General features: G+C 37.7%; 1 protein-coding gene across 1 annotated transcript in view; it reads right to left on the bottom strand.

Annotated features, from left to right (window-relative positions):
• The window catches only part of LOC131543835 (uncharacterized), a 55,466-nt gene extending 34,042 nt beyond the window's left edge, over positions 1-21,424 (bottom strand). The window contains exons 1-2 of the mRNA XM_058781652.1: positions 21,387-21,424; positions 9,381-9,573 (exon numbers count right to left, since the gene is read on the bottom strand). Coding sequence (XP_058637635.1) covers positions 9,381-9,573; positions 21,387-21,424 — 231 coding nt within the window. The remainder of the gene's footprint in view (positions 1-9,380; positions 9,574-21,386) is intronic.
• Positions 21,425-21,928: the final 504 nt, after the last annotated feature.

Below are 21,928 nucleotides of genomic sequence, written 5' to 3'. Positions count from 1 at the left end.
ATACAATACCATGTGTTGTGTCTTTCTTAATAAACTACTTTCAATTAAATGAATACAATAACATGTGTGGTCTATTTCTTAATAAACCACTTTCAATAAAATGAATACAATAACATGTGTGGTGTATTTCTTAATAAACCACTTTCAATAAAATGAATACAATAACGTGTGGTGTCTTTCTTAATAAACCACTTTCAATAAAACAAATACAATAACATGTTTGGTGTCTTTCTTAATAAACCACTTTCAATAAAACAAATACAATAACATGTTTGGTGTATTTCTTAATAAACTACTTTCAATAAAATATATACAACAATATGTTTGGTGTCTTTCTTAATAAACTACTTTCAATAAAATGAATACAATAACATGTGTCGTGTATTTCTTAGTAAACCAACACGTATAATAACTTGAAGTTACAATAAAAGGTATTAAAGAAATAAAAAGGCAAACTTGCAATAGGACAATTGCTCATTTTCCTTAACAATATATATATATATATATATATATATATATATATATATATATATATATATATATATATATATATATATATATATATATATGGGTACAGAGGATTATTGTTATTATTATTATTTATTTATTTTTGTATTTGCAGGCAAGTTATATTCAACAAATCAGTTATAATAATTTTTTCTTAGACTACTGTATTTTCAGCTACATACAGTTTAAACCAGGAGTGCCCAGTCATGTTCCTGGAGATCTACCTTCCTGCAGAGTTCAGCTCCAATACTGATCAAACACACCTGTCTGTAAGGTGCTCTTGAAGATTTTAATGAGCTGGTTCTTGTTTGATTGATTAAGGCTGGAGCTGAACTTTGCAAGAAGGTAGATCTCCAGGAACAGGATTAGTTTAAAACTAAGGGTTTTAAAATTGTTCCTAGAGTCTCTCAAGGTAATCCAAGGAAACCAAGGAATAAGGAAAACATTCAAAATGTACAATGGTGTCGACTGGGGAGGCTCCAGGAAAAAAAGGTTGAGGTGGTTTTTGGCTTCTGTGATTAAGAGTAAATGCAAATAATGTGAGATGGAAATGCAATTGCCATTTAAATTCCTCTATGCATATAAAAAAATCATGTAACTTTGCATGACAGGGCGGCATAACCTGACTAACCAGCAGACCAATCTTATTGCACAGCATCTGAAATGTAGTTAAGGTCATTCTTAAATGCCCAAGCAAAGTATAGTCATACAGAAATACTTTGATGAGAGTAGCGCATAGTACACTAAAGGTAACAGAGATATGAACCAATTGAGTATAAACAGTAATATAAATATTGAGTATTCCTGCCCTGAGAGCAGTGCATAGTTCAAGTCAAGTCAAGTCACTTTTATTTATATAGTGCTTTTAACAATACAGATTGTGTCAAAGCACTTAGCAGTATCAAATTGGAGGATAGAGTGTCAGTAATGGATAATGATAAGATTAAACACTCAATTTTCAGTTAAAGGCATTTCATTATCGAATTCAGAGATGTCATTGTCTAGCTCAGTTTAGTTTAAATAGTGTCTGTGCAATCAAATCATTACAAAATCATTTTAAAAAACCCTAAAAAATAATGTATTTATTAATTTTTTATATTTGTATATTATTATTATTATTTTTTTTTATTGTATTATATTTCTATTTTCATATTGTTGCAATTTCAACAATAATAGTATTATGTATTTAGGTTTTTTATTATATATATATTTTATTTATTTATTTATTATATTTTTAGTTATTTAGTTATATTTTTAGTTTTATTGTATTTTAGTCGAGGTCTTCACTGGGGATATGTCTCTGGGGCTCATCTAAGTGTCCTGGTCTCTGCTGACGATCAGGACTGTAGACATCATCTCCCGGCGCTGATCCATCATCTGATCGGATACGGACTGAGAAACAGAATAAGAAAGAAACAGAAAAATATTAGCATAGATGCCATTCTTCTTACGATGTAATGACTAGGGATGTGCGGGTCTAGTCGACTAGTCGACTAAATGGTACAGCTCCTGCTAGTCGATTACACGAGATAAAAAAATTACCATAATTTTAACGTTACATTTAAAACATTTTAACAACAAGCTAAAATAAAACTTTTGAAAAATAATAAATATCAAAATATTTAAATATATAAATATTTTTAAAAGCGTATCTGGGCGGAAACTACATTTTTACCTCAGACCTCGCATGCGTTTTCTTCATGTCAGTTGCGGCGAGCTCAAAATGACCACGCGAAGAACCAGCAAGGTGTGGGATTATTTTGAATTAGAAGGAAGCGGAAAAGTTTTGAGTAAACTGTGTAATGTCAAATTGGTTTACAAAAACTCTACTGGAGCGATGCGTAATCATATTCAATACAGGCACGTATGCGTTTGCTTGAAGACTAGCCAAAGCCAGCAAATGTCAATCATGTCATACACTACAACCTGCCGCTGCGGTCCGCGATCCCATCCGCGCCGTCTATTCCTCTAAACAAGGAACCACTGGTGGTGCAGGATTTCCAGACTCTTTTCGAAACTGTCTGCTTGTTTGTAGTTATCTACAAACAAGCTCTATATTTCTTCGCGGCCCGGTGAAACACACCAAATTGAGAAACTAACGGAATGCATAGTCGATATAAAAAACTGGATGACGAGTAATTTTTTACTGCTAAATTCTGAAAAAACAGAGGTGTTAATTATCGGACCTAAAAACCCCACATGTAATAACCTAGAACATTATCTAACACTTGATGGCTGCTCTGTCAATTCTTCTTCATCAGTCAGGAACCTAGGTGTGCTGTTCGATAGCAATCTGTCATTTGAAAGCCATGTTTCTAGCATCTGTAAAACTGCATTTTTTCATTTCAAAAGCATATCTAAATTGCGACCAATGCTCTCAACGTCAAATGCAGAAATGTTAATTCATGCGTTTATGACCTCAAGGTTAGACTATTGTAATGCTTTATTGGGTGGTTGTTCTGCACGCTTGATCAACAAACTACAGTTAGTCCAAAATGCAGCAGCTAGAGTCCTTACTAGAACCAGGAAATATGACCATATTAGCCCGGTTCTGTCAACACTGCACTGGCTCCCTATCAAGCATCGGATAGATTTTAAAATCTTGTTAATTACTTATAAAGCCCTGAATGGTTTAGCTCCTCAGTACTTGAGCGAGCTCTTATCGCATTATAGTCCTCCACGTCCGCTGCGTTCTCAAAACTCCGGCCGTTTGATAATACCTAGAATATCAAAATCGACTGCGGGCGGCAGATCCTATTCCTATTTAGCACCCAAACTCTGGAACAGTCTACCTAACACTGTTCGGGAGGCAGACACACTCTTTCAGTTTAAATCTAGATTAAAGACCCATCTCTTTAGCCTGGCTTACACATAACACATTAATACGCTTCTATTATTCAAATCCGTTAAAGGATTGTTAGGCTGCATTAATTAGATCAACCGGAACCGGGAACACTCCCCATAACACACGATGTACTCGTTACATCGTAAGTTGAATGGCATCTACGCTAATATTTGTCTGTTTCTTTCCTAGTCTGTTTCTCAGTCCGTATCCGATCAGATGGTGGATCAGCACCAAGAGATGATGTCTACAGCCCTGATCGTCAGCGGAGACCAGGACACCCAGATGACCCCCAGAGATATATCCCCAGATATATCAACCAAAAATAACTAAATAACTAAAATATAATAAAATACCTAACTACATAATACTACTATTGTTAGAAATTGCAACAAAATTAAAATAGAAATATAAACTTTTGAACTGCGGGTTTCGTCTGGTCAGAGGAGAACTGGCCCCGACTGAGCCTGGTTTCTCCCAAGGTTTTTCTCCATTCTGTCACAGAGGGAGTTTTGGTTCCTTGCGCTGTCGCCTCTGGCTTGCTCAGTTGGGGACACTTAATTTCTAGCGATTATCGCCGATTTGATTGCACAGATACTATTTAAACTAAACTGAGCTAGACAATGACATCTCTGATTTCAATAATGAAATGCCTTTAACTGAAAATTGAAAATTGAGTGTTTAATCTTATCATTATACATTACTGACACTCTATCCTCCAATTTGATACTGTTAAATGCTTTGACACAATCTGTATTGTAAAAGCGCTATATAAATAAAGGTGACTTGACTTGACTTGACTTATCGCCTGTGACTTCAGTTCCTGCCGAGCACGTTTTTTTTTTTCAAGTGCAGAATCGCCAATTCTGTCAGTTGGGACGAGCCCCCAAGAAAGGGGAGGAAGTAACAATTGGGGGCCGTCCGTACGATGTAAGTGAAAGCCTTTTTAGTGAAAAAAAAAATAAAAATAGACAAAAACAAAGTGGTGAGTCAAGGTTTTTTTTTTCTTTTTCTTCTCTCTTTGTTGGAATGTCTTCGTACTGAGAAGGAGGGGGGGGGGTAGTAGTTCCTAGTGAAGGGAAATGGAATTTGATTTGGTAGCCTTCACAAGGTTTTTGAGCGCTGCAGAAAAAAAGATTTATTGGCGGTTGCGGATTTTTTTAATATTACGGTGGCGAGGGAGGCTACTAAAGTTATAAAAGAGGAATTATATGTGAAGTTAGTGGACGCAGGTATTTTGGCAGGGGATGCAGATGATCATGATGGGGAGAAATCTCAGGATGCGGTGGCAGAGGCATCGGCATCTGCACCTGCAGTTTTTTCAGAATCTGAGTCGGTGAAACCCTATAATCCTATGTTGGAGATTAGGCTTCGAGAATTAGATTTGGAAATAAAAAGGCAAGAATGTGAGGCTCAAATGATTAGGCTGCGTGTTATAGAAGCGGAGAAGGATCGTGATATTCAGTTGCGTAAATTAGATTTAGAGGCTCATGCTCTAAACAAAAAGCCGGTGCCTGTACCTCGTTCTCAACCACCTTCTATTATGGTGTCACCAGTTAATTCTGTTCCGCCGCCTTTTGTTTCTGCGTTTGACATCAGTAAGTATGTTAAACTTGTGCCTCCTTTCCGCGAAGCTGAAGTGGACGCTTATTTTGTAGCCTTTGAGCGGATAGCTGGTAAGCTTAATTGGCCTAAAGATATGTGGGCATTGTTACTTCAGTGTAGTCTTGTGGGTAAGGCGCAAGAAGTTAGTTCAGCTTTAAGCTTGGAGGATTCGCTTGATTATGATGTGGTAAAATCGACGGTGCTTCGCGCATACGAATTACTTCCCGAGGCGTATCGGCAGAAGTTTCGTTCTCACACGAAGACATCTAAACAAACGTATGTTGAATTTGGGAGAGAGAAAAGAACTTTGTTTGAGAAGTGGTGTTTGTCTAGTAAAACTGACACTTTTGAACAACTTTGTGAATTAGTTTTGCTAGAAGATTTTAAAAGGAGTGTTCCTGAAAAAGTTGTGCAGCATCTAAACGAGCAGAAGGTAACCACACTTGCAGAGGCTGCGGTATTAGCTGACGAATTTGTGCTTACACATCGCAAGTTTTTTTCACAAGAGTTGCCTATTGTTAGTTCTTCCGTTGAAAAGTTTGTAGGGGAGGATTCTCCTTCTCAAAATTTTTCGCGTTCATGGAAAAGTAGAGCTCGCCCTAAAATGAATGGTCGAAATTCTGTGCGTCAAGGAGATCGGCGGGTTTGTTTTTATTGCCTGGACATTTAATTTCGGATTGTAAAGAATGGAATAAAAATAATTTATCAATGAAAACCAAAAGTGTTGTGCTTACACAGACTCTTCCAGCGTCGCGAGAGGCGGAAGGCTTTGGGTACGAACCATTCATTTTAAATGGGCAGGTGTCTGTCTCTAATTCCCAGTTAATGCCTATTTCGATATTAAGGGATACAGGATCTTGTCAGTCATTCATACTTGAGAGTGCATTGCCTTTCTCTGAAAAATCGTATACCAGTACTGATTTGGTAGTACGAGGTATAGAAATGGGCTGTGTACAGGTGCCTTTGCACGAAGTGAAATTAAAATCGGATCTTATCTCTGGCACTGTTAAGTTAGGCGTTCGCAAACAGTTGCCTGTTGCTGGAGTAGATATTATTCTAGGAAATGACCTTGCAGGTGGCAAAGTTTTTTCTAGTCCGGTAGTGATGCATAAACCTGTGATGGAGGAACAGTCAGGTTTAGGGGTTGATTTTCCTTCTGTTTTTCCAGCATGTGCTGTGACACGGGCTCAGAGTCAAAGGTTTTAAGAAGTCGTTAATCTTTCAGAGTCATTTTTAAATGCTGAATCTAAGGTTGAAGAGTCCAAGTCATGTGAGACAGGTAAAGTGACAGAGACGGCATTAATTCTGGAAGCTCCTTTTAGTGTTGGCAAGGAGAAGTTGGTGGCTGAGCAAAAATCAGATGTTTCCTTAGCAGAATGTGTTGAGGCAGCGATCTCTGTGAAAGATAGAGCAGATGATAAAGTAGGTTATTTTTGGGAGAATGACGTGTTAATGCAAAAATGGAAACCGCGTTATGATGAACAAGGTTTGTACGAGACGTTTCAAATTGTGTTGCCTGCTAGCTATCGTATTCCAGTGTTAAAGTTGGCACATGAGAATCTTATGTCGGGTCATCTTATGTCGGGTCAAAAACTTTTCGCCGCATTTCTAAATACTTCTTTTGGCCCGGTCTTCGTTTATCTGTTGCTAATTTTTGTCGTTCTTGCGACGTGTGTCAATGCATCGGGAAGCCTAATCAGAAGGTGCCTGCTGCCCCTTTGTATCCCATACTTTTGCGCAAGTTTTGAAGGAATTAGGAATTGAGCATCGAGTTTCTAGTCCTTACCATCCGGAATCACAGGGAGCCCTGGAAAGATTCCATCAAACCCTTAAAACTATGATTCGTGCATACTGCTTGCAGACAGGAAAGGACTGGGTGGAGGGGCTGCCTTTATTGTTGTTTGCGGCCAGAGAAGCAGTTCAGGAGTCCCTGGGATTTAGTCCTGCGGAACTGGTGTTCGGGCACACCGTTAGGGGTCCATTAAAACTGCTGTATGAACATTTGTTGACGAAAAATCTATCCTCTGTATCTCTCTTGGATTATGTGAGTTCCTTTAGAGAGCGACTTCATAAAGCGTGTGAAGTAGCTATGGCTCATCTATCTGTCGCTCAGGGGGAAATGAAGCAGCAGTTTGATAAAAAGAGTGTGAAAAGGAATTTGCAAGTTGGTGATTCTGTTCTTGTGCTTTTGCTTTTGCCTGTATCTGGTGCTCCTTTACAAGCAAAGTTTTCAGGGGCATATGTCATTGAGCAAAAGCTCAGTGAGACTGATTACGTTATTCAAACCCCTGATCGTCGACGTAAAACTAGAGTCTGTCATGTGAACATGCTGTAGACTTATGTGGAGAGAGAGTCGAAAATTGCTCCGTCTGTAGACGCTCCATTAGTCTTTCCTCCTCCCGAGGTAATGTTTCTTTGATTGTATTCTTTCCTGTTTTTGAATTTTTTGGAGTTAAAATTAAAAGGCGCCCAAGCCATTTTCAAATTGAAATTTGGGGTTGTTTGTGATTTTTGGGCCTAGAGAGCGGGAGTTCCTCAAGGTCTCTCCACATATTTATTGTTCGTCGTTCCCTCACCCCTAGACGAGAAAGGGGAGGACGTAACACAGCCTATTTTCCATTTCTGTATTGCTCCAGCCAATCTGAATAAATAAGCTATTCACTGGTTTATGTTGAGTGTATGCTCTTCCTTATTTTCTGTTTAACGATCGCCTAAAATTAAATGATGATAACGTGAGGCAAGCATAAGGCATAATCGTGACCTATTTTTAGTAGATTTCATTGAGGGATTTGACAGTGTGATGCAAAGATTAAGTATTTCAAGTGTAGGCTGTCATACAAGCACAGTTTTTTTCTTTTGCCATTTTTTGGGGGTTTCTAGCTTTTAGACTAGTCGACTAGTCGGATACAAAACTTCCGTTGAAAAGGCAGTCAAATTAGTCATAGCGCACATCGTTAGTAATGAGTACATCGTGTGTTATGTGGAGTGTTCCCGGTTCCGGTTGATCTAATTAATGCAGCCTAACAATTCTTTAACGGATTTGAATAATAGAAGCGTATTAGTGTGTTATGTGTAAGCCAGGTTAAAGAGATAGGTCTTTAATCTAGATTTAAACTGAAAGAGTGTGTCTGCCTCCCGAACAGTGTTAGGTAGACTGTTCCAGAGTTTGGGTGCTAAATAGGAATAGGATCTGCCGCCCGCAGTCGATTTTGATATTCTAGGTATTATCAAACGGCCGGAGTTTTGAGAACGCAGCGGACGTGGAGGACTATAATGTGATAAGAGCTCGCTCAAGTACTGAGGAGCTAAGCCATTCAGGGCTTTATAAGTAATTAACAAGATTTTAAAATCTATCCAATGTTTGATAGGGAGCCAGTGCAGTGTTGACAGAACCGGGCTAATATGGTCATACTTCCTGGTTCTAGTAAGGACTCTAGCAGCTGCATTTTGGACCAACTGTAGTTTGTTGATCAAACGTGCAGAAAAGCCACCCAATAAAGCATTACAATAGTCTAACCTTGAGGTCATAAACGCATGAATTAGCATTTCTGCATTTGACGTTGAGAGCATAGGTCGCAATTTAGATATGTTTTTGAGATGAAAAAACGCAGTTTTACAGATGCTAGAAACATGGCTTTCAAATGAAAGATTGCTATCGAACAGCACACCTAGGTTCCTGACTGGTGAAGAAGAATTGACAGAGCAGCCGTCAAGTGTTAGATAGTGTTCTAGGTTATTACATGTGGGGTTTTTAGGTCCGATAATTAACACCTCTGTTTTTTCAGAATTTAGCAGTAAGAAATTACTCGTCATCCAGTTTTTTATATCGACTATGAATTCCGTTATTTTCTCAATTTGGTGTGTTTCACCGGGCCGCAAAGAAATATAGATCGATATGATCTATATGATACCTCATCATTCACTGCTACGAACTGATGGCGGTCAGATAAGTACGATTTGAACCATGCTAAGGCACTTCCACTAATGCCAACAAAGTTTTGTAGTCTATTCAAAAGAATGTTTTGGTCAATAGTGTTGAATGCCAACACCTGTTAATGCGTTATTTTTTGTTAATTTAGTCACTGTATTGAATAAATACGAAAAGTAATCAGATCTAGCAGTTTTTAATGCTTTTCTGTAGGATAGGGTACCTTCCCGCCAAGCTATACGAAATACCTCTAGTTTTGTTTTCCTCCAACTGTGCTCCATTTTCCAGGCTGCTCTCTTTAGGGCGCAAGTTTGCTCATTATACCACGGTGTTGGACTATATCCTTAATCTTCCTTAAGTGTAAAGGAGCAACCGTATCTAAAGTGCTAGAGAAGAGAGAGTCCATAGTTTCTGTTCAGATCCTAAAATTCTTCATTCATTATTTTTAGTGATCTCCGACTGGCGAAGTCTAACATCATTAGCGCCGACGTGGATAACGATCTTACTGAATTTACGTTTAGCATTAGCCAGCACTTTTAAATTTGCCAAGATGTCAGGCGCTCTGGCTCCCGGTAAACATGGGACTATGGTGCCTGGTGTCTCTATTTTCACGTTCCGTACAATAGAATCACCAATAACTAGAGCACTTTCATCAGGTTTCTCAGTGGGTGCATCACTGAGTGGGGAGAACCTGTTTGTTTCGTTCTAATCGGAACGGAAGAGCGGTGTTTTGACCCGTGACTAGGCCGCCTCACAGTCACCCAGTTGCCCTGCTGCACGGGCTTAATCAGAACGGAACAATGTAAAGGACTCCCTGAGCTAGTCGCATCCAAAGCAGTATCTACAGCCCTCACATTCTTTCTATCCTCAACTAAAGTTTGGATGCGTGTCTCTAGTTCTAAAACCTACTCTGTCAGCCTGAATATTTACCTGCATTTATCACATGTGAATCCCTCGCTGCTGACAGAGACAGATAAACTGTACATGTGGCAAACAGTGCAAACAACAATAGCAGGAGAAGAAGCCATTACTCACCTTGATTGATGAATGTTACCAACTTAGCTTATCACTTACCACTGTTGTTTGATGAGCTCGTAAAAACGGAGTGAGAAAATAAAGACAAGAAAACATTAATAGGCGTGAATAGAAACGCAAATGAAACGCTAATGAAACCTCAAGTGACCAGCTAACTGGCTAACGAATGCTAACCCGCTGCACTCGCGGTTTTAAAAGCGAACAATCAAATTAGTTAGATTAATTTGAAAGATAACACCAGAAATATGGTCGGAATTAAGTTATATATTATCACTTTAAACAACAGGGAAAGTAAGGTAGAGATTCAAGAAAAAGCCAAGCTACACGGAGCTACAATCGCAAACTTCTCAGCAGCACAACAGACAGGAACAGACTGAAGCAATCGAGTCACAGCAATCAAGAAAGCATGATATGATTTCTGTTCCATAGTTTACTGAACTAACGGTGTTAGTTCAGTAACAATAACAGTGATATGAATCTACTAGCACATAGTACACTAAAAATAACAGTAATACGGACCTACTGAGTACACCCGCCCAGAGAGGAGCACATAGTTCAGTACAAATAAAAGTAATATGAATATTGAGTACTCCTGCCCTGAGAGCAGCGCATAGTTCAATAAAAATAACAGTAATATGAATATTGAGTACTCCTGCCCTGAGAGCGGCACATAGTTCAGTAAAAATAATAGTAATACGGACCTATTGAGTACTCCTGCTAAGTGTTGGGTGTAACGCATTACTGTAATTAAATTACTTATCCACTGAAAAAGTAAAGTAAGCGATTACTTCTCATTTTTAGGTAATTACAGTTACTTATAAAGTACTTAGAAAGTAATTATAAAGTATGCGTTACATACAGTAAATAATTTCAACAGTTCTAAAATCAATATTGAATTTGAAATCTAAATTTACCATCTAAAGATGAAATTGAATGCAGCGTCTTTAACCCTCTGCGTGTTCACTTTCAGTTTTTCCTGATTCACAGAGAAACCTTAAATACTCAGATACAGATAAGACTAAAATCAATCGAATCTAAAAAGGGCCTACTTTTATTTGTGTACACTGACAATAACAACAAAACATTGTGCTTTTGCAAAATAAACAAAACAAACAGGGTGCACTTTCTAGGTCTCCGTGAGCAACTTTCTACGCATCACAAACTCAGCGAATATTTGACACAGAGACATGAGAAATATGTAGAAATATATAGAAAACTTGTGTGTCTACTTTTAAATGAATGAATTCAAATCGAAAACGAATATTCTCTGATTATGTAATCCATATGAAACTAAAGTGAGGTACAGTCTTTCCCGTATCTGAAAGCTTGAAGTGTCTACATTTAAATGAACGAATTCAAATCGAAAACGAATATTCTCAGATTATGTACACCTAATCCATGAAACTAAAGCGAAGTACAGTCTTTCCTGTATCTGAGCTCATTATATGCAGTCACCTGCGCGCAAACACCCTCATCTAGATACAAAAAATAGATTTTTTTAAAAATCAAGATTCGTCTAATTTTCATCGTTTTTGAAAGAAGTCCTCCTATGAGGAATTTACCTCAGAAGATCAGAGCGATCTGACACGGCTTTATTCAGCAGAGAAGATAATTTCTGTAATTTATTCTTACCTACATTAGTTAATGTGTTATTTTAAACATGTACGGATTTTACTAGTTGGGCTTTTCCTGAACATCTTGCCAAACTGAAATGTATTGTTTAACTTTTCTTATGCTTTTTTGTTATTCAGATATTTTGTTATTCAGAGTATTTATATTTGTTAACCAAAGAAGGTTAAATTTTTTATAAAAATGTTTAAGTATTACAGTTGTTTTAAAGCTAAAAGGCTAAACTATTCTGTGTTTGACTCAAATTGAAAGAATAAAGAGTTTAATTTCTATTAAGGTTTATAGTGATTTTAAGATGTAGCCTAATTAGTGATTTGAAGTTACAGAGTAATTAGTAAAGTAATTTAAATACAATATTGATGATGGAATTAGTAATAGTAATTAATTACTTTTTGAAAGTAACTTACCCAACACTGCTCCTGCCCTGAGAGCAGCGCATAGTTCAGTACAAATAACAGTAATATGAATATTGAGTACTCCTGTCCTGAGAGCAGCGCATAATTCAATAAAAATAACATTAATATGAATATTAAGTACTCCTGCCCTGAAAGCAGCGCGTAGTTCAGTAAAAATAACAGTAATATGAATATTGAGTACTCCTGCCCTGAGAGCAGCACTATGAATATTGAGTACTCCTGCCCTGAGAGCAGCACATAGTTCAGTAAAAATAACAGTGATATGACTATTGAGTACTCCTGCCCTGAAAGCAGCGCATAGTTCAGTAAAAATAACAGTAATATGAATATTGAGTACTCCTGCCCTGAGAGCAGCACTATGAATATTGAGTACTCCTGCCCCGAGAGCAGCACATAGTTCAGTAAAAATAACAGTGATATGACTATTAAGTACTCCTGCCCTGAAAGCAGCGCATAGTTCAGTAAAAATAACAGTAATATGAATATTGAGTACTCCTGCCCTGAGAGCAGCACTATGAATATTGAGTACTCCTGCCCTGAGAGCAGCACATAGTTCAGTAAAAATAACAGTGATATGACTATTGAGTACTCCTGCCCTGAGAGCAGTGCTAATGCTAATGCTAACACTAACTGATTGATGGAATGTCACGGGGTGCGGTAAAGTTGGTTTTATGTTGGACATTCGTTAGACATTCGATCTTTTTTATTCGAGCATTAATTCATATGTAATCACATAATAGTCATGGATCGTGCTGTATCTTGTTCAGATTACATTTAAAAGCATAATATCAAAATTAATAATAATAGTATTCGACGATGTAATTGTTTTAAGCATCAGAAGTGAAAAAGTCCTCACAACCATCCCCACTTGGGCACGACAAGTTAGGGAGTGTCTCAAAAGTGCAAAATCCAAAATAAACTTAGTGTTTTTGTGGATAATGCACATATTTAACCAAAACCGTGATACTTTTACATGCATAGTTTATGTTAGCAAATAGATTAAGTACAGATTAAAGGTGCAGTAGGAGATCTCGGAAAATACTAACTTTAGCCTAATAGCACTGAAAGCGAACGTCCCACCCTCCCTGCAGTCACCGTCCAAAACCATGCCCCCTGAACGCACATACGCGCAAAAAACAGAATACCAGAGACAACATTAAATTACTACTAATAGGCTACATCAACGGTTCCCAATTACAGTCCTCATGCCCTCCCTGCTCTGCTCATTTCATATGTATCTCTTATCACGTCCGACGTTTTTTCTATTCAACCGTAAGTCATAAGTGCCCTGCAAAGTGGACATCACCAGATATTCCGCCATGATTCCAGTTCAAAGCTAGCGTATATGTTCCATACAAAGGGCATTAAAGTCCCTGCAAACAGGCCTGCGGTGGCCCTTTATGGGCCCACTTAGGGCTAGCCTAAGGGCCCCCAATGGGCTGCCAGCGCAGGGCCCCTGAGAATTTGCTTATTGGCAAAGCGTTGGCCCCTTAGCGCTAGCCCTGCACCGGCAGCCCTCACCTAGCCCCCAGGAAGCCATCACTAGGCCCACACAGGGCCCACACTATTAATCTACAACAGGGGTGCCCAAGCCTGGTCCTAGGGGGTGCCAGGGAAGGATGCTGCTGGGCAACAGGGCCCAAAGCCACCCCCATCTCCCCAAACATCAGACATCCCCAGCCACTACCTACATGCCACACTTATATATCTATTTATTTATTATCTAATTAATTACGCTTTTAATGTGTAGATGTCTCAGCTAGTTTGTGATGCATTAAAAAAATGAGACTTGTAGTGCAGCCCAGGTCAGGGACCAGGCCCACCCACACGGCCTACTTGCCCTGTATGTTTTTTATAATTTTATTTATTTTTTGTCATGTATATGTCTCAGATACTTTGTGATGCATTAAAACAGTGAAGACGTATGGAGTAGCCTAGGCCAGAGACCCAGTCCACCCACACGGCACACTCACCCTGTATATGTGTGTTATTAATTTCTTTTATTTTTTTCCCTCATTTTCCTTTAGCCTCCTTATATATATACATATACATGCACAGATTCATAACAGGTGTGCATGTATTTCAGCTGATATGTGGTGCATTAAAAAAAAAGGGCAGTGGAAGCGATAGCTCAGGGAGACAGCGGGGAGACACAAGCCCCACCTTACATCCACCCACCCGTATTACAACTCCACCACACCAGATATAGACCTGGATGTCACAGCCTACTGGGGACCGGAGGCCAAACAAAAAAGATGATGAAGAAGAAGAAGAGGAGAAAGATAGAGAGAGAAAGAGGAAAAAATACAAATAAAACTGCACATATATATATACATACATATATATATAAAATATAAAACATATAAAAATATACCATATACATGTAAGTAGGTTTATCTTTTCTTAAACCCTTTCTCAACAGTGTTTTCTTATCGATGGTGTCCTCCACCCCTTCCCAAAACTCAAAGATTAATATTCAAATTAAGTTAAAAATAGTAGTTTAGGTGGAGATGTGTTGTTGTGATTGGTCTCAGAAAAAGAAGGTCAACAGATTTATGACTGCTGGAGGGTAATGAGAGATGACCAAAAGGGGTGTAATTCTACTGTATTATGAGATGAACTGGATAGATTTTCCATTGAGATATAATCAATTAGTAGATTTGGTAATACTTTATTTTAGGGTCTCTTAAATAGTTGCTTATTAGCATGCATATTACTAGAATATTAGCCATTTATGGGTAGTACTTAATCACATATTAATACCTTATTCTACATGACCTTATTCTACATCCCTAATCCTACCCAATACCTAAACTTAACAACTACCTTACTAACTATTAATAAGCACCAAATAATGAATTTATTGAGGGAAAAGTCGTAGTTAATAGTGAATAAGTGTTCCCTATTCTAAAGTGTTACCGTAGATTTTTCCAGGATGCAATATGTATGGATTTTCTTGATTTCCAGTTCATGAGGATAGTTTTCTTGGCGATAGCTAGCGCTACCAGGAGTTACTGACTGTTTATATTGTCTAAATTGATTATGGATATATCGCCTAGTAAACAAACTGATGGAGAGTTTGGGATGTGACATCCCATAGTGACGGATAGTGATTCAATGACCTTTTCCCAAAAATTTTTAATTGGGGTACAATACCAAAGGGCGTGAACATATGTATCTGTTTAATTTTGGGTGCAATGTGAACATGTTTCTGAAGTGAATCCCATTTTAAACAATTTCTGTCCGGTTAAGTGAAATCTGTGAAGTACCTTATACTGTACAAGTTGCAAGTTGGCATTTTTTGTCATAAAGTAGATATTTTTGCAGATTTGTGTCCAGAAATCGGCATCAGGAGCAATAGATAGGTCTGATTCCCACTTAGCATGTGGTACACTTAATGTGTTGTCTGATTTTAATATTATTCTGTATATTTTGGAGAGTAGTTTTTTTGAGGACGATATATTAATTAACTCTGAGATTAAAGGTGAAAGTTCTAGATAAACGGTTCAAATGTTAATTTTTGATTGGACAGATGATTTGATTTGTAGATATTCCAAAAAACTATTACTCCTGATGCCGTATTCCTGGACCAAATATGAAAATGAGGCCAGATTATTTCTGTGAAAGATGTGTTGGAGTTGTTTTCTGCCCTTTTCTGCCCATGTGTTTAAGTGGCTTTTTATTAACCGTATAATCTGGATTATTCCAAATGGAGGTGTATTTAGATGGTGCAAGAGGAGTGTTTGTGATTTGGTGAAATTTTCACCAGGCTTTCAGAGCTGCTGCTATAGTTGGTGCTTTAAAACAGGAGTGTTTTTTGATTGTCTGACTATAGAATGGTAAATCTGAAATTAGAATATCCTTACAAATTGTTTGCTCAATATCTAGCCATATGTTTTCTGATGAGTTTGGGTGAGTCCATTTGTATATCTGTTGAAGCTGATTAGCCAGAGAGTAGTGGTAGAAATGTGGTGCTTCCAATCCTCCTTGTGTTTTTGGTTTCTGTAGAGTAGATAGTTTAATTCTTGGGGTCTTATTTTTCCAGTAAAATTTGATAATAATTGAGTCTAAAGATTTAAACCAGGTGAGGGTGGGTTGTGTTGGGATCATTGAGAATAAATAATTTAGTTTAGGGAGTATAGTCATTTTGATTACTGATATTCTGCCCATAATGGATAATGGTAAATTCATCCAGCGTTGAAGATCATCATTTATTGTTTTGAGTAATGGGGTGAAATGAAGACTAACCAGCTCTGACAGCCTTGGGGAAATATTAATGCCTAAATATGTGATGTGATTGGTGCATAGAGGGATAGGTCATGTCTGGGATGTCACATCCAAGCTATTGTGATTTAATGAAAGAATAGAAGATTTACTCCAGTTGACTGAATATTCAGAAATGTGAGAAAATGAATCAATAAGTTTAATTGTTTCTTGTAATGATGATGAGGGATCTTATAAATATAGTAATATGTCATCTGCATAAAGACTGATTTTGTGCTGTATGTTTAATGTTTAATACTCAACTCCTTTAATGTAGCTGTTTTGGCGGATGGCTGCTGCTAACGGTTCGATAAAAATTGTGAATAATGAGGGAGAGAGTGGGCATCCTTGTCTAGTCCCACGGTGCAGTGTGAAGCTACGTGATGTTAGTCCATTAGCGATGACAGTGGCTGAAGGTGATGTATATAGAATTTTAATCCAATTAATGAATGACTCCCCAAAACCAAACCTCTCTAATGTGGAAAACTGGAATTTCCAGTTGACCCTGTCAAAAGCTTTTTCTGCATCCAGAGTGACTATGATGGCTTTTGCTTTTTGAATTGAAGAATAGTACATTAAGTTGAATAGTCTGCATGTATTGGTGGATGCTAGTCTACCTTTAATGAAACTGGTTTGATCTGGGTGTATTATAGATGGTATGACTTTTCTATTCTATGGGATAATACTTTGGTGATGATTTTAATGTCAGCATTGATCAGAGAAATGGGACGGTAGCTTGATGGTAATTTTTGATCTTTATTGGGTTTGAGAAGAAGTGAAATTGTGGCAGTATTCATATTAGCTGGGAGTTTAAATTTTTGTTGTGACTCACTTAACATTCTGATGAAGAGTGATGATAAAGTGGATCAAACGTGTTTGTAAAACTCTGGACCATCAGGGCTTTATTATTAGGCATGCGTTGTAGTGCTGTAAGTGTAGAAGATTTTCATTCATCTTCAAGTAATATAATACATAGAATTATGCTTATTTGTATCTACTATTATCTAGTTTGATTGTGTGAAGCAACTGTGTGTTAAGGGCTGCAGTGAGCCTAGAATAGAGTGAACAATTTAGGGACACTCAAATATGGAAAGAATCTGTTCAGGACCTAGAAGTGCATTCATGACAGTGATTGATCATCCTTCAAGAAGTCATATATGGTAAAAGATACCTGTCCAAAAATACAACGGTGCATATATGGAATGCTGCAAAAACTTCAGGATATGTGAGTTTGAGACAAGACTCAGGAGTGCTGTTCGAACATCTACTCTGCCTTTTGTTAACTTGGTAATAAAGGTCTATCTGAATTCAAAATCTCCTTAGTGCGATTTATTTTGAATAGGGAAAATCCACAACATAAGAAGTTCGGGTTGTGTGATGAGTGATTCTAGGCTGGTTCTTTGGTGTAAAAACCTACTTTTGCGAACTAGTCTCTGTTTTTTTGCTCAATCTCGATCAAACCACTGCAGTAATAATCTCTGGACTCTCTAGATCAATAATTATCGAAAAAATGTTGAATTTTGTCCTTTGGTTAGCTTTAAGTAGCTCATTTAAAAAGGGGGAGTGGTCACATACAACCATAAGCCTATAAAACCTAAACAAAAACTTGAAACTTTACGAAAGTTGGTGAAAACATGTGTCGTATGACTCTTAACAGCCATGCAAAGTTTCATGGAGATCGGGCCATAGGTGGTGCTATAACAACTAAAAAGGCCTCAAAAACACACAATTTCTATAGAAAATTACCTCAAATTGTAGAAAATGTTCATATATTCACACAAACACTAGGCCTTCATATCATTTGATAGATCTCCTCATTCTCAGCAACTTTGCCTCTGGGACTAATGCTGTCAATCCAATCGTTCATTAAATATTCTCAATTATGTTAAGAACCTACTTTTACGAACTAGTCCTAGGTTTTTTGCTCAATCTCGATCAAACCACTGCAGTAATACTCTCTGGACTCTCTAGATCAATAATTATCAAAAAAATATTTAATTTTGTCCTTTGGTTAACTGTAACGGGGTCATTAAAAAAGGGGTGTGGCCAAATATACCCAGAAGCCTATAAAACCTAAACGAAAACTCGAAACTTTACGAAACTTGTTGAAAACATGTGTCAGATGACTCTTAACAAGCATGCAAAGTTTCATGTAGATTGGACCATAGGTGGCGCTATAACAATGAAAAAGGCCTCTAAAACAATAATTTCTATAGTAAATGACTTCAAATTGCAATTAAATGTTCAAAATATTAACTTATACACTATATCTTCATATCATACGATAGATCTTCTCATTCTGAACAACTTTGCCTCTGGGACCAATGCTGTCAATCAAACTGTTCATTTAAATATTTGAGATTATTAAAAAAAAAAAAAACTACTTGAACTAGACATGGTTTTTAAAATCAAAATCAATAAAATCAGTGCAGTACTATTCTGTAGACTCTCTAGGTCAATAATTATCAAAAAATGTTGAACATATGCATTTGGACAACTATAAACCGATCATCTTATAATATCTTCTTTACATAGTGTACCCAAAGGCCTATGAATCCTAAAAGAAAGCCCTCAAATTCTCAGAACTGTGTGAAATGATGCATAATTTCATTCTAAACAAGCATGCATGAGATTGGGCAAAAAATAACACTATAATAGTTATAGAGGATAAAACACAGTGTTGTATGAGAAATTGCAATTTATAACCACTAGATGGCAGTGGAAGATCACTAATGGGCTCATTAAACTAACTCAGTGGTTCTCAAACCTGTCCTGGAGTACCCCCAGCCCTGCACATTTTGTATGTCTCCCTAATCTTTCACACCTGATTCAACTCATCAGCTCATTAGTGGAGACTACAATGGTGCATTCAAGTCATGTCGGATACATCGTATTTACGAGTTGAACGCACATGAACGCCACCACAAAGTCGTTATTATGAGTGGGAAACTCGGAATTTTGTAGATGTAGAGTTAAAAAAATTGTTGAATTGTGTAGAAAAGTTAAATCGCCATTTTTTCCGACCAAAGTGACTTGAATGCAACCGACGCAATGGTAAGTATCTTGAAAGGTATACACTCAACGAGTTTGACTTGGCTGTAGAGTCCACGTAGTGGTTACGAGATCGGACCTCGAGTGAATAGTGGCGTGTGCTTTTATGTTGGAGTTAATGATAGTGGTGATGAGATGCAGGTGCAGGTAATTAGGATTCAGGGACCTCATTTGTAAAATGTTGCGCAGAAACTGTCCTAAATTTGATCTTACGATCGTTTCTCAGAAATGCGTACGTGTGATTCAGAGAATGAACGTACGAACAGAAAACGAGCGTACGCACCTATTTTAGATGTGAAATCTATGAATTGCAAATTATCTTGAACTTGCGCGCAATTGAATGGTTTCAGCTCTCTGCCTTGTAAACGACTCCTAATTAATATCATTAACATAAAATATCACTAATCATCATAATTTAGAACAGTGACCTGCAAGAACAGCTTACATTTGAAAAATTCTGCATTACTCCGACAATAAAAAGTGCGTACGTCTGCTCGGACCCTGACGTGACGCTAAGCACTTTTCCACGTCTAAGACCGTTTTTATAAATATGAGCGTTGGCATGGATTTAAACGTACGCACACTCTAAGATCAAATATGTGCGTACGCACGCTTTATAAATGAGGTCCCAGGTAAGGGTGCTCAGTGATGACGAGGTGAAGAGTGCAAGACGGATCCGTGACAAATGCGAGGAAAAAAGAAATGTGTATACATATAACTATCACATAAAATAACTTGAGATTCACTTGCAAGTGCAGTTAAACAGTTTATTAGGAACAAACAAACAAATAAACACCAGACCAGTCAAGACATCGTGGGTGCGGACAAAGACAAAGCAAACATGGTGACAATACATATACTACCAGTCAAATTATTTGAACAGTAAGATTTGTAATGTTTTTTTTTTTAAGAAGTGTCTTCAGTTCACCAAGCACAAGCAGTACATTATATTACATTATATTTATTATAATATATAGGCCTACATATTGTTACTATTCAAAATAAAGCACCCCCCCCCCCACTCCCACACTAAAATTAATAAATAAATTAGTGAGCATGTTGATAGGCTTATCAGGAGCAACTATATTATTACATTAGCAATCTCCAATATTGCCTATGTGATTTTATAACATAGATGCATACGTTTTGCATGTATATCATACAATACAAAAACAACATTTTATAACTGAGAAAATAAATTATTATTGTTAAGCTTATTATAAACATGTTTGAGCAGGTATTTGCAAACAGAGTAGGCTACTTCACAGTAATGATTGGTCTAAACTTTCTTAGACATTACTTTTATATCGTTGTTTATAGAACATATAACTATCCTCATGTCGTGCAACATTTAAAAGCAATGAAAGGTTGCCTATCATATTTCAAAATGTTGCACTCGATTTCACACATTTTATTCTGGAGTTATAGTTTGGGAAAAGATTTGAGATTTGTAATAACAATAGCGCGAGCAGCGTGTGGACGTGACCTAATTAGAGATAATGAGACCAGACGGAAAAACTGGACCTGCTGTTGGTTTCATACGAATTACTTTATCACAGAATATTTGTTTTCGGTAAGACTTACTTCATTTAAGAGTAGACATGTCGAGCTTTCTATAGATATATTTCTCATGTCTCTGTGTGAAGTATTTGCTGAGTTACAGTTCATTGTGTTTAGTGACGTGTTTCAAAAAGCAGTTCGCGGAGAGAGTGAAGACTGAGAACGCACCCTGTTTGTTTTCTTTATTCTTCAAAAGCACAAAGTTTAGTTGTTATTATGAGTGTATACAAATAAAAGTAGACCCCTTACAGATTCAAATGGTGTATTGCTCTTATCTGTACGATCAAAAATGGCAGAGTAATTCAAGCTCATTTCGGCCTTATCAGGAAAATCTTATACGCGTTTGTCGACCCCAGAGGGTTAAGCACACCTGCACGTCATTCAGACCTCATCACCACCCCTACTTTAACGCATGCCTCACAGCACTCCAGGGTCCGATCTCGTTTGTTTACGTTTATTTGAAACGTCAAGACGAAGTGGACTCTGTCTACTCTTCGCCTCTCTCTACTCTTCGCCTACTTACCTTATACTAACCTGTTTGTATACTTACCTCCAGTTATCTCCACCGCTGTTTCCCTGGATCCCCATCGTCTGCGCCACTCCGTGGATCATCCTCTCTCTCCTCCTCCGGCAACCTGGGGTGTGTGCTTCTCCTCAGCATCCACAAGATCCTGGCAAGATACAAGTCACGTCAGTTTATCCTTTCTCCATAACTTCAAGTATTCCAAGAATCCACTCACCTCCTTTGACTCCTTACCCTCTGCTGACTCAAATAAACATCATGTTGTGTTCTAATCCTCTGTGTCCAGTCTACTTCCCTAACAGAAGATCGGACCTATACCGAAGATGAGGTTGGAGATAGCCTGCATTAACGTGTGGCCCAGGGAAGAGGACAATCTTTCAGGTGGATGCACTATATTCCTCTTCCAAAATGGACGATTTGTGGAGGAGTACGTGGAGGAATTTATAGCGATCAGCCACCAAGCCTTCTGCGGTGACCTCACCTTAATGGAGGGTTTCAGAATCAAGCTGGATGAGGAAATCCAAATGTTGATGCCGTCAGGTGACCCCAGCTGGTGTTTGGCACAATAT

Source organism: Onychostoma macrolepis, chromosome 07 (assembly GCF_012432095.1).
Source record: "Onychostoma macrolepis isolate SWU-2019 chromosome 07, ASM1243209v1, whole genome shotgun sequence".
Lineage (NCBI taxonomy): Eukaryota > Metazoa > Chordata > Actinopteri > Cypriniformes > Cyprinidae > Onychostoma > Onychostoma macrolepis.
Note: the sequence above shows the minus strand (reverse complement) of the source record. Positions and strands in the feature narration are given on the sequence as shown.